The 14,734-nt window shown below is 34.7% G+C and overlaps 1 protein-coding gene across 1 annotated transcript in view; it reads right to left on the bottom strand.

The window, feature by feature from the left end:
- The window catches only part of LOC102800858 (potassium voltage-gated channel protein Shal-like), a 119,859-nt gene extending 106,511 nt beyond the window's left edge, over positions 1–13,348 (bottom strand). Inside the window, exon 1 of the mRNA XM_085496965.1 lies at positions 12,223–13,348. Within this exon, the coding sequence (XP_085353091.1) occupies positions 12,223–13,328 (1,106 nt within the window). The 5' untranslated portion in view covers positions 13,329–13,348. The remainder of the gene's footprint in view (positions 1–12,222) is intronic.
- Between the last annotated feature and the right edge of the window lie 1,386 nt (positions 13,349–14,734).

The following is a 14,734-nucleotide window of genomic DNA, read 5'->3' as shown; positions in this document are numbered from 1 at the left end:
TATGCCCTACAGTTGTAGCTTGATTCAGAATACACAACCATGCCCTACAGTTGTAGCTTGATTCAGAATACACAACCATGCCCTACAGTTGTAGCTTCATTCAGAATACACAACCATGCTCTACAGTTGTAGCTTCATTTAGAATACACAACTATGCTCTACAGTTGTAGCTTCATTAAGAAACACAACCATGCCCTACAGTTGTAGCTTCATTAAGAATACACAACCATGCTCTACAGTTGTAGCTTCATTTAGAATACACAACTATGCTCTACAGTTGTAGCTTCATTAAGAATACACAACCATGCCCTACAGTTGTAGCTTGATTCAGAATACACAACTATGCCCTACAGTTGTAGCTTGATTCAGAATACACAACTATGCCCTACAGTTGTAGCTTGATTCAGAATACACAACTATGCTCTACAGTTGTAGCTTGATTCAGAATACACAACCATGCTCTACAGTTGTAGCTTGATTCAGAATACACAACTATGCCCTACAGTTGTAGCTTCATTAAGAATACACAACCATGCCCTACAGTTGTAGCTTCATTAAGAATACACAACCATGCTCTACAGTTGTAGCTTCATTTAGAATACACAACTATGCTCTACAGTTGTAGCTTCATTAAGAATACACAACCATGCCCTACAGTTGTAGCTTGATTCAGAATACACAACTATGCCCTACAGTTGTAGCTTGATTCAGATTGAGAGAAAACTTGAAATATCACACCGAGAATGTTCCCAGTTAAGATGACAGCCAAGAGAGAAGATTACAAAATCAACAAAATCCATCTTTCACGACTTCCAAAAATAATCCAAATGCAATTTCGTGAGTGGACATATATTACATCTCACAAATTTAACCTCCACTCTCAGTTAATGACCTATTTTAATTAAATTTTACATTTACAGTATTGCAGTGACGTAGCATTCCCCTGTATAAAGATATATGCATTTTGTACCACACCAGAAGAAACTTGATACACATTAATACACATATGAAATGCCATGTCATTGTCAATGACATAGCCTTTTTTGTATTATAGGCATGAGATATCACACAACTACCAAGGCAATATCTATGATATCAACTGACATGAATGAGGCATTGCTTCGGAGAACTGCAATCATTTAAACAAGATGGCTGCCAGTCAGCCATTTTGGATTTGATGGTAGCAAAACTGTATGTGCATTTTCCCCAATACATTGTACGACATTTGATGCATTTGTGATGTAAGGAAATAATTAATCCAGACATGATTGATGCATTATATAAAAAAAAATGCATCATGGTCTCATTATGATCAATGCAGGTAATGGTACCAAGTTTGAACAAAATCTGTCCATCCATGACTGAGATTCAGTTTGATACATTTTTGGCTTTAAAATGGCTGCCATTCGGCCATCTTGAACTGGATCATGAAATAAATGCATGTGCACATGTTCGATATGATGTACGAGGTACATGTGAAATTTAAACTTGATTGGTCCAGGCATGTCTGGTATATGGATTCGGAACTGAATTCTGAATTCAAAATGGCCACCAGTCAACCAATTTGAACTCAATCCGAAAAATAAAAAGACATGCATCAAAGGCCCCTTTGTGTTCAATGAATTCACCAAGTTTATGTTTGATATATTGTCTGATGCATGTATGAAGTTTAAACTTGATTAGTTCAAACATTTGAGAGATATGTCTTGATATGAACAGACACATGGATGGCCACACAGACACACACGCACAGACAGACACACAGAGGTCAATCCATAAGTTGTTTTTATGGTAGGAATATTTCCTCATGAAATCTCAAAATTTGGCACAATGTAAAAAAAAATAGATACAATAATAATTATACACCACTTGTACATGTGCAGTTTTGTAGAAAACCCTACACTTCAGAAAAGGTTTGTGGAAAACAAAAAGACCTTCCGGCCTTGCTTCCCTTTTACAGACAAACATCCATAGATCACCACATCCACATGTATCAATACTCAATGCAGACTCTTACAAAACTGGTTAGAAGCGAGCTGTTCCTATGTATCCCCATATGGTACGTCTTTTGTGGACAGCGACAACAAATCAAGGGGTTAAATATCCTTGTAGTCCCACTGGAATCGAACTGAATAGAGGAAATCCAAAGCATATAAAGAGATTAGAAAACAATGCCTAGTCATCTGAATAATTGAATAAAGGCAAGGCATTGCTGAGTATAATAATAAAATAAGCTAGATAAACTCGTATTTTGAAAAGGTTTATTAACTGTTCTACAATAAATTTCAAAGACATGGAAAAACAAGTATCAAGGGGAATATAATTTTAAATAAGTAATATTCAGTTGGGTACATTCAGCAACAGTACGTCTAAGAGAATACAAAATTATTCTATTATATACTGGTAAATGTACAAAATTTTTCGCCACTTTCATGAAAAAAACCTGCATAGTTTTTTTTTATTAATTTTCAAATATTTTGCTCAAGACCTGTTGATTATTGATCAAAATGTTGAAAAAATGTTTAAAATATGTTTTTTTATGAATTTTTAAATATTTTGACCAAGAACTGTAGCTGATGGAAAATTGTCCTATCCAATTTCCCACTGATCAGTGTGTTGGAAAAATTTTTGTTTTTTTTTGTTTTTTGTTTTTTTAGAAAGATGACGAATGTTTACTTTGGCTTTCAAAGAGCATGTTCAATATACTATATGAAAAATAGTTGATTTTGGTGCAAATATGTGGAAGAGAAATAAATCAAATTTTCTTTTATAAACATAAGCAAATAATTTGCACAATGATGAACAATTTGAATTTTGAAAAAAACGAAATATTGGCACCATAACAATTATGACCTAGCATACTCTTCAAAAAAACATGATTTGTAAATTGCAATCAGAACAGTTCACCAAACTTTATATAAAACTTTGAGTGCTGCTTGTTGGTTTTAACCGAGTTGAATAATATTTTCAGTGAAAACAAAAGTGGATAGCAGAAGAAGGCCAATTTAAGTTTAGTTGAAAGTAAAAAAGTTAAATTTATGTGGTAAATCAATGGCAATAATGTTCAGGCAAGGTCATTTTCAATTATCAGTATAGAACTCTAGTGTTGATATCATTATTTGAGAAAAAATCTAAAACTAAATCAAATTATTTACTATTCTTCAACTATAACATATTTTTCAATATATGTTCACCATATGTGATTGAAATTTGTAGATTTTATTTCAAACTGTTTCTGGATGTGTTAAGTTAAAAAGAAAATGTTTAGTGATGTTAATTTTTTTTTTTTTTTTTTAATTGCCCTGATCGTATTTATGAACATTGTACCTCTAAAACTTTGTTTGGCCATTTTAGTTTACGTATCCATGGTGAGTTTTGTAATCAGAACGTATTTTAGTATTGTTGAGTCTTCCGTCATTACAAGCACATAATAATGTTCTGTACAATAGGTGGGACCACCCACCTATACAATGTACCTTTTCATACTCCTATGGTATACAAATAAAAAAAAATTATATTGTTAATTATATGCAAATTAGTCCACTGTGTAATACTGGTACTTATGATAATTATATGTAGATTAGACATCATGTGATATTTATGTTAATCATATGCAAATTAATCCACCATCATTATGAACTATAGAAAGAAGTGACTGCCATCGATACTCGAAAGTTGGTTGCCACAACACAAAATATTGTTACCAATACCAATTACTCATAATTCAGGCAGATTTAATATTAAGCAAAAGACTCCAACTATTAAAGAAACAGTAGGTGTAAGATGATGTCGTCAAACTTCCCCCAGGTGTTCTAGGTTGTTGTGATTTTCATTATAACGCTGCACGCTACTGAAAAATATAATAGCTTCAAAGCATGTACATATATAATACGCACATAATTATGCTTATTATTATACGACAATGGCATAGTGAATGATATATAGCTGTACACGCTACTTGCATGCCACTGCTTTGAACGGTTCAACATACAAACGATGACGATATACTGGCACGTAGTGATCTGTGACCTTTTACGACAATGAATATTCTGTGTCACGCTTCTGCTGTTTTGAGTATATTTCAAAGCATTTACAATGAAGTATAGATCCCTAAATTTGTTTGCTAAAATTTAAGTTCAGAATATGAAACTTCAATAAAATTTTGCTCAAAAGAGAAATGCATATCTTTATTTGAGTTTTGAATTCAATTGCTGGCAAAAAAACAACATTTACTCTTCCCCCGTCAGATAACAAACCCAAGATATCAGATTTAAAGTCGAGCAGATATCACTTAGCATTTCAAAAAACTTATCACTTGGTTTACCACTTCACACAATTTTTATCGCTATCCCTACTGTAACATTCGTCTCGTCAGTATTCATCTCAAGCGCTTCGATCACATGGACAAATCCCAGGTATATAGTGCAACTAGAGAATGCTATCAGTCCCCTCCTGCACACTCATCAATTTAAAATGAAACGTGACACATAATACCTGTTGTTGGGCCAGCTTGTTCATATCATTGTTCGAATGACAGATTCATCATTCCTGGAACCACATGTCGGGGTAATACTTTACCTCCCAGCATGCTCATAGCATTCGTGCAGCCAGCCACTAATATCAAAGTTATTTTTTCCAGCATCCACGCACACATTTATTCCAAGGACAAAAATACTACCTGATAAAAATGTTAACTTTTTTACTTTCAATTTGTTATATAACTACATTAAATTGCTGCAGTAGAGTCACGTAATGGAAAGACAGATTACCCAGCATGCTTTGCAAATAGATTGAAAAAAATCTCCCAGGTCGGGTATTTTGATGCAGAAAGCGTGATTAATACTTGTGTGGATGCAACTCCCGATGACAGAATCCGAGCCAATTTAGGTGCAAGACTTATCCTTTTTATCTGCGGCTTGTGAGTTTGACCCCTAGTGACCTGACAGCCAACAGTTTTGTCAACCAGTTAGTGATGGTGTTACGATTCCTTTGTTCCACTATACTCAGTATTGCGGCTCCATGGCAATATTTCACTCCAGCGCTTGTAGTCGCACACACGCCGAAAAATTTAATCAAGTTTCTCATTAGGCTGGTTAATTGGTTTAACAATTTGCCATCAATTGATGTTTTGACTTCTTTTACTTCACGCTCTGACACCTCATTTGTCACTGTCCCATGCCTCCTTGGCAAACACTTCTATCCAGAGCTGTTATGTCCACAGGTGAGCCATAAACAAACACTAAATCCTTAAATACATTCAAAAGACCTTTCAAGTGGACACTTCAGAGTGAAAAGAATAGATCTGTACCAGTGTGTTTTCAAATATTTGTTTTGAGACACAATGAACAATATTATACATGTACCATCGCAACCCTCTCTTTTCTACCGAGTATCTCTAAGACAACAAAAATCTGTAAAAAGCCACTTAAAAGAAAAAATCAAAAACGTAACATGTGACATTATTAACAGGTTGATACGCAAGTAAATCAATATCCAACGTTACCCCCACCGCAAGATTATCTAAAATTATCAAAATCAAGAAATAAAGAAAAAAAAAACATTTGTTGGGATTTCCTGTGCTTAAAATTCACATTGACTGCAAGGGAATAACATATGATTAAAAAGTAATACATGAGAAAAATAAGCTGTCAATAATATTTCTTGGTGCAGTATTATATTTATATTTCAAAACTGTTCAAGGATAAAAAAAAATTAAAAAAAAGCATGTAACAAGACTGTACAGGTGCCACGCTATGAATGCCAAATCCAATGACAGGTGTACCGTAGTACAAATCATACATTATAATCATGCCAGGAACAAAATCCTACTAACATTTTCTAAAATGCATTTAAAAAAAATCTCTGATCATACCATGTATTAACTTAATTTACATACAAATACTTATTTTGAGGACAATCACTACAATTTAAAGCTTTTATGGAATTTCACACCTGACCCAACAGAATTAAATTTTGTATATGGTTTCCAAAAAATTAATAAACCTCATAAATCAATTTCAATATGAACAAACCAATGTATCACATTCAGAATGCATCAGACTCCTTTACGTTTATACTTGATTTCAAAACAAAATAGAAATAATCATTTTTCTGTATTTACCGTACTAACGCTGCTTGGTTAGAATTAAATAGATTCAGGGTTCATTGTCAAACTTTGCAAAATTTGTTTTTTTCATTTTTTAAATATATTTCTGTGCCAGGTAATGGACTACAGCACTGAATTACACCATTATTTGTCCTTACTTTCCTACAAGTGTCAATATATTGACGGCCCACATTTTTCCCCAGGATTAATATTCAGTAGTTTTGGACTAAGAGACAGGAATGTGTGAACATCTTCCCATCACACTCTCTTTTATAGCAATTTAGTGTAATCAAGGTCAAATATAAGCACCAGTGATGGCCCTTAAAGGGAACCCTGCCAATCACAGGCATTGCAGCAAGGAATCATTGGACATTGTTGTTTACACTGTCAATCTGTCTTTTGTTTTCCATTGTATTTTTTTAATCTAGTAAGTAAATTTGCTGTGAGATTATAAGCTTAAATGGAGGTTCCATTTCAACGAAAGTTCGTTCACATTTAGTGAATGATTCCTGGAGAGTGGTTTTAATGATCTCCATATTGAGATTGTTTCATCAATTGAGCAGGTATATCATTTCTTGTGTTTAACCACAGCTATGCTTTGTATTCAAGACATACAATGTACAGAACATGGGTTCAGCTATCAGTGATCGGTGCCATACAGCAATATGAAAATGATATACTAACGCGAACTGCGGCATCAGTGTTTAATAACCATCAAGTGCATAATTCTATTTGATTATTTGAAAATTAAATAAATTATCATCGATAAAATGTCATAACCTGTATGTTTGGAAAAATAGATTATAGGTTTGGTAATGATTTGGTAAGACACATACCACTAGAAGTAGACTTTAAAAAATTTATTACTCGTATTATACACAAACCATATTATGTTTTGATAAAATATCAGCCAGGTTTCATTTTTGCTTTAATCGTAGCTCCAGTTGTATAAAAGGAATACAATATTTTAATACTGTTAACAATGGTTGTATGTAAGATGTTACAAAATTAACATCTTAAAGTTTGTACATACACTGTATATAGAAAATGATGAGCAATAATAAAACTAGACTTCGATATGCACGACATTGAAACAAAAATGCTAACGACTACATGCATGGGAAATTAAACTAACATTCATAGACTTTGAGAGCCAAAGTCAACTTTTTTCAAAATCAACAAATTTTAAACCCACATAATTTTTTCGCAACTTTTCCAAATTTTTTAATTAAAACTTGTAGCCAATGAAAAATTTTGTCTATCGGTATTTGGTTCAAAATTATTAAAAAAAATATACATATACAAAACCAAAATTTTACGTCGCTCAATGAGTTAAATTATAACAAAGCAGAATAAAAGACTGCAGACTGAAGAACACTATTGTGTGAATTATTTGATTGTTGACTGCTGATTCAATACTTGAATATAAATGACACACTAAGCTAATAGCATACTCGCTGGATATAACAACTGTACAATTGCGATGGGAGTCAAACAAATTGAAAGTTTGCAAGCCGTCGGAAATCTAACCTATTCCGATAATATACAAAGTAAACAGACGAACACATTAGCCATTCACGTTCTTAAGTCACACAGCATTAGCAAAATATTCATAACCCCCTGAGAGATTGTACAAACAATAGTCAGCGGAATACTGATTTTGTTATCGAGGCTTACTTAGGACTGTGCGCTCGCTGGGCGAATATAAAAACATCAATAATGTTTATGCTACCTACCAATTACTGACTTTTGTGTGTATAATGACGCTTTGACGCTATTACAACAGCTAAACTATTCAAATGGGGCAATCTAACAGTTATGGTCTTAAGGGAGTTTTGTTTTTAATTGTTTTAAATATATTGTTTAATATCTAAAACTTGTTGAATTTCAGTTACACAAGGTTAAACCACCACATCATGTAAAATACCTGTAATAGATACATATAAGACAGGTGTTTTTAAATATTCAATTTAGGGTTGAGTTCAATGCTATGTATTAGTACACGTTGTTGCTAGAAAATCATAATCCTAGCAACTAAATCACCATATATTTCATTGATTAAAAATTAAATTAATTAAATTCAGATTAGCCTTAGAACAGGATAGTTTCCTTCCATAACTACCACAGGTGTTTGTGCATGTGTTTGTTCAAAAGGGTGCCACGTAATGACTTATTTTTCTGGTTTCTGCCAAAATATTATTAAAAATGTTTGTTTTAAGTCTAAACTGTTTAAGTTATACAAAAGGCTACGGTGAATGTGACGTCAGGAGTCAACACACTTTGAGTTTAAAAATCAACCATTTTCCTATATATAGTGAGAGAGAGAGATCAATAAGTACACTGAACAGACATAAAGAATCAAGCCCGAGGGAAAAATCACCAACATTGCAAGGAATGGGAAGACTTTTACAGCCACTTAATATATGGTATCACTCAACAAAACCTCACCAGATACTATATCATACTCAAGGGATTGGAAATGTTACAGTAAGAAATGTAACTTTCTTTATTTATATATATATTTGAGATAATATAAATAGCAGTGATGAAAAAAATTCTGGTATGCGTATATGAACACAGTAAAGATCAGTTACGATTACACTTGTGCAATCAAAATCATTTGAGGCAAAAAAATCATGGTATTCAGTATTCAAAATTTATGCAACATTAGATGAATTTAGAGTACTCAAAACTACTTGTAAAAGAATTAAATTTTTGTTATCTTGTCATGAGAATAGAGATTATTTAAATGAATATTTTGTTTAAATCATCATTAACGATTAACATGCAAAGAAACCACCCCACTCTTGTATGCGTCGCTGGTTGTCGTAAACACCATATCCCCCATCCGTACCATCATCACCCCACATAAAAAAAAACACATACAACATATACTGTTGAAGAGCAGTACATTGTGGTGCGTGCACATCACAAACAGACACATGCATCAAAAGTCAACTATTATCACACCCGTCATCTTGAGATGTATCATCTTTGTCTAAAATATCTACATAATGATAATGTCTATTTCTAACTGACAGATTAAAATCTAGACATCCGTCACTGCCGCCAGCCATCAATCTGTAAAAAATACAGCTGCATGGCTGTTAAAGTCTTCTTGTATCTTAAAACTGCTACAGGACGAGATGGGGCCACCAATAGGGAAGCGACAAGAGTAACGTGTACAGATACCATCTAAAATATTGAGATATACCAAATATCCTCAGCTTCAGTAGTTTTTTGGGGGGGTTATTTACAATGGACTGCACTAAACACTGGTAGATTAAGAAATTATTAGGATAATTAGCTGGGTTTATCATAATTACTATTTTAACAATTCATTAATTATTGTTAAAGACAGGGGGCTGAATTGAAATATCTGAATATTTTCATGGTTAAAATCGCAAAAACATAAATACGTATTTAGTGTCAAATCTTATATAACAGATACAATAACTACAATGTAGTATTGTTCCTGTGTGTTGTAAACATTTGAGTCAGTACAGCACACTATACAAACAAATGTTACAGTAATGCTACACGATCAACACAATTAAAATGAAGAATATAAAGGAAATCAAACACAGATGTACAAAATAGTAATATTTTGGGGGATTAAATGTAAAAACTGTATTACAGGTAAGCCCAAAGAAATGCTACCACTGTAAACGTAAAACATACAACTGTATTACATGCAAGCCCATGCAAATTAACAATACTAGTGTAAACATACAACTGTATTACATGCAAGCCCAAAGTAACGATGCTACCTAGTGTAAACACACAAATGTATTACATGCAAGCCCAAAGTAATGATACTACCTAGTGTAAACAAACAACTGTATTACAGGCAAGCCCAAAGTAATGATACTAGCTAGTGTAAACACACAAATGTATTACATATAAGCCCAAAGTAATGATACTACCTAGTGTAAACACACAACTGTACAGGCAAGCCCAAAATAACGATTACACAAGTAACGAGCAATGTCACTGTAAACACTCAACTGTAATACATACAAGCCCAAACTACATCAATTTCAAGAAACGTTTTACTTTGAATAGAGGTATGTAAAACTGAAAATGAGGGGGAGGAGTTGTTTTTATTAAAACGGAATTAAATACACCTGCAATAAACGTAACGAATCGGATATATAAAGTTGACATTGTGGTTAGAAATCCACCTTCCTGAGAGTATTTATAACATTCAGACAATGGTACTTTTATTTTCATGACAATTACATAATTCTATTTAAAAAAAAATAATTAAAATTTGAAGTATCTGCAATAAATTACAATATACATTGTAATGGTAGAGTGATTATACGAAATGGAGAACCCATATGCCTCCCTTTTTAATACTGAAAAATTAGCATTTAAGATTGGATTGCATGTTAGTTGAGAACCCTTTATTGAAAAGAAAAAAAAAATACATCAATGATTTAATAGTAGAAACTATTGTGTTTGAGTGTCTTTGTGATGAAGTAGGTCGCATGAGGTATTGAATAATGCATTATAGGTTATAGGCACGGCCGTATGAAATAGATCAGTAACAGAACGCCATTGTTGTCGCTGGTAAAAGTGTCAAAATTAATACGGTTTACATGTATTAATAAGTGCACTCTTTGGTTTTTTGATAGACTACAACCGAGCGTATGATACCACACACCCCGAGCGATAGAGTACACAGCATATCGTCTATCATAACAACTTGGTTAATTAACTACTTTGCATTCTATATTTATATGACAGCAATTGATGATGACTTGTTTTTCTATAAAAAGTCCATAATTTAAATATTTTGGGCGTTAAATATCTGTTGATAATTTATTTTGAAGTTCAAGGTACATATATATATCCATAACCATCATAATGACGGCAACATTTAATAGGTTGAATAATGTTTTATGACTTTTTGAAATACCGACAATCAATTTTTTTTTTTTTCCCTGTCAATTGTAGTTAAATACTGATGTGTTTTAATAGTACCATTTTGAATCAACCTTGATATTAGATGGTTTAATCTCCCTGTAGGCAATTTTCAAGTACCGATCACAGATGATCAGACCATTAACCATTTTTTAATACTAGAATCATTAAAAGTCATACAACTCCCTAGCTGCAAGATCATCATGACATAATGTCTATAATATTACCCATTTTTTTTTAAATCTAAATTTAAAAAACAACAACATTATATTCACTTATACATGTATCATCATGGGAAATGGTTTGGCCTTTTAAAAAAACAGTTAGTATTAAATTGTTTATGTATTCTTCAAATTTGGGAGACAAAATTTGGGAGACAAAATCAAGTAAGTAGATAGGCAGGTAGACCAGTTTTGAGTAAAATTTGGATTTAAAAAAATCTAACATTTACTTTGATTTTACTTCTTTTGTTGTTTAATATATTTGATCATAAATTCTATAGTTACATATCTTTTTGGCAAAGCAGGTTATTTTTAAAATGGGACTATATCGAATTCATTAATGTACGTGAAATTGATAAAAACTATCACTTTGATAATCCAAGAATTTGTTTTCAATCAAAGATAAATACTGAATATCCACGATAAAGTTTACAGCAATTTTTAAAGTGTTTTATAGTTAACTTAATCACATGATGACATGATCGAATTAAAATATTTTAATTTTGTATAGGTATAATTCAGTAGAGAACTGTATAAACTGTATAGCGATCTAGTAGATAATCAGGTGCCAGAGGGTGCCAGAGGGTCCCAGATATGCGATATAGGCAGTTATAATATTGGGTCTTCATCCCAGTAGTGGGAGGGGCACTTCACCGTAGCATCTCCTGTTCATACACAAGTCACTGTTACCGGTTCCATACAATAATAAAAACTTCAGATCGGTAAAACGCCGTTGATATTATTAAATGGTCAACTGATAGATTTTAGTGCGTCATCATAAAATACTTGCTGTTGGCTGCGTCGAATAGTTTTAGGAGCACCAGCAGATGTCTTTTAGTCAAGCAGCTGTCAGAAACGATTTCACATGGAAAGTTTTCAAAATGGCGACCATATAAGAAAAGAAAGGTTTAGATATGGAACAGTATATTATCAAATTTGTTGTTCTTTTAAAATTGGTCTACTTACCCTAATGTTGTCATGGTAACAATAGTATACCAGAAAGCAGCGGGAATACTGTAAAATTTGGTACTCTCCACGTTTTTCTCCGTGTAGAACATTATGGTTGCAAAAATGATTATCGCCATAGACAGGGAAAACAGCAAGAAACCAAGTTCACTTGCACAGCTCTTCAACGTGTATCCCAAAATTCGCAACCCTTGCGAGTGTCTTGAAAATTTAAAAATCCTAAAAACACGGAAAACTCGAAGGGTGACAAAAGCCCCGCTGAGGTCGCTGTTCTCGTCCTGGATTCCAAGTCCTATGTAATAGGGAAATATGGCAACTACGTCTATCACAGACATGACGGAACGCGCGAACTTACATCGATCGGGCGCAGCGTACAACCGCAATATATACTCTACAGTAAAAATCATCACACAAGCAGTGTCCAAGCAGAAAAAGGCCAGTTCATATCTTTCGCCATATGGTAGAACCGTGACAGTCCCGGGTAAAGGGGCAGCGGGCACCGTTTCAACAATGTTAGCGATGACCGAAACCGCAATAAAGAAGCCCGTAACGTAATAGAACACTAAAGCTGCCGTGGAGGTGTGGGGGGCCTCGAACGCCCGCCACATTTTTTCCTGAAGAGTGAATAATTCTACTTCATCTCCTTCTTCAGACAGTTTATCGTCCATCAAGCGTTCAAGTGTGTCTCGTTTGCGGTCTCGGTAATCTTCGTAACAACAATCGCCGATTATTTCGGGCATAATTCCAAAAAATGAAAGTTCCTCGTCGAAAGCTGCAATACATTCATATTTTGGATAATGCATCTTGCCAGTCCGGTAAAAATTTAGCACTTGCCTAAATATATCAGGATCTCGGTCGAAGAAATACTCTTGGTGTTCATCGTCGTAGAAAAACTCTTTCTCGTTGCTTCCGAGCAAGGTGTCCGGGTACTTGTCAATCGTATGTCGCCATGTTTCGAAGCGTCGCCCGCTGACATTGATCATGACTTTCTCATCGGATGGACGTCGATGTTGTGGCGGAGGCGCCGGCATCTTGTCCCCAGTCAACGGTACCCATCCGATCGCCGCTGCCCGGGCGAAAGGAAGCCAAGCTGCCACGGCCGCCATGGTAGTACTGTACTCCCCTGCAATTCGTAACTGACTAGCTGCTTCTTCTATTGCTGCTTAGTTAGTAGTACTACTGACGGTCGATTCGGCGGCCTGCAGTAATAATTCTGCACAGAGTTTTGTTTAGCATACAGCTTGACAAGTTGTGACCTATTTTGCCGTGGCTGGCAACTAATCGCTCAGCTCAACGTGTTCTTCCAAACCTGCCGTCGCGTAGCAGTCCATCGGGGTCACTTACAGCTCCAAATTTAGCCGGTTTTCGGTGCAGACGCCATGGTGCCCGTGTTCTGATCACTTGGTGTCATTTAAATGCCCTTTTCAAAATGAACTCGGCCGCTGCGCAGAAGAAAATGAACGAAGCCCGTTACGCTAACGGGGCAGTGTTTGCTCAATTATAACTGGCGGTTATTGTTAAATTCACAACACCGTTGATTAAATTAAACTCTGACGTTCCCCGCTAAGTGAAACATGTAACTTGACACCTTACTACGGTCGCTGTAGGGTGACACTGAATAAGGAAAGTGAAGCAACTTCTGTTTAAGATGTGAATTCTCCCTACTTTCACTAGGCTGGTGTCATCGTTAGGAGCATTGTTGTCATTGTGCGTCTCGCTTATTGGCTGATTATAATACGTACAAATAACTTACTCTTATTTGCATACCTGGCTTCCGGTATTACGTACACAACAAACTACGAGCATAACAATTCAGCTTGGGAATTATTTGATATTATCTGTGTCGAATTTAAAATAAACAAGTTCCGTTGATACGAAATGCTTGCACTCATAGCGGGTGTAAACACTGTCGGCGTTTTCTGTGTTATAAAACGCCAAACAAGATTTGTGCAGGTATATCTAGTTCTGCACGCATTTTTGATATGGAATACTCACAGTAATTCTTACAAACAATTTTTCGATTATATATAATTCTGTTACAGGGTTATTAAAATTCATCCCATACACAAAATATTCACCCGCTTTCCTACATTATCTAACTAAAGTTCCATATTGTCCGAAGCGCAGTATTATTTGTTGTAGGTCGATACATGACGTTGGGCGGCCCGGTGTGCTTTGTGGTCATATTTGTTCACATATATCGCAATATCCGAATTGGAGTCGTCATTTTTTTTCCCGCGGGCTTATTTCCTCGTAAATAATTCACGCTGGTTTATGTCGGCCACGGGACACCTGGACAAGAACTTCCGACGTGCGTCATCAGTGTACAGTGGCAGCTCAGTTGATGAGTCGTCGCGGTTCACATCTGGCCAAGTCGGCATGGTATTCATGAGAAGTGCGTACGTAAAAGTCAGGTTGATCGATACACAAATCATGGTGATGATTACCATCATTCAAAACAAAAAGAAGATAAAAACTGAGACAGCAACGTCACAATTAGTATTCATTTTTT

This window comes from Saccoglossus kowalevskii, chromosome 3 (genome assembly GCF_978046115.1).
Source record: "Saccoglossus kowalevskii chromosome 3, keSacKowa6.1, whole genome shotgun sequence".
NCBI lineage: Eukaryota > Metazoa > Hemichordata > Enteropneusta > Harrimaniidae > Saccoglossus > Saccoglossus kowalevskii.
This window is presented reverse-complemented; position numbering and strand designations above follow the sequence as displayed.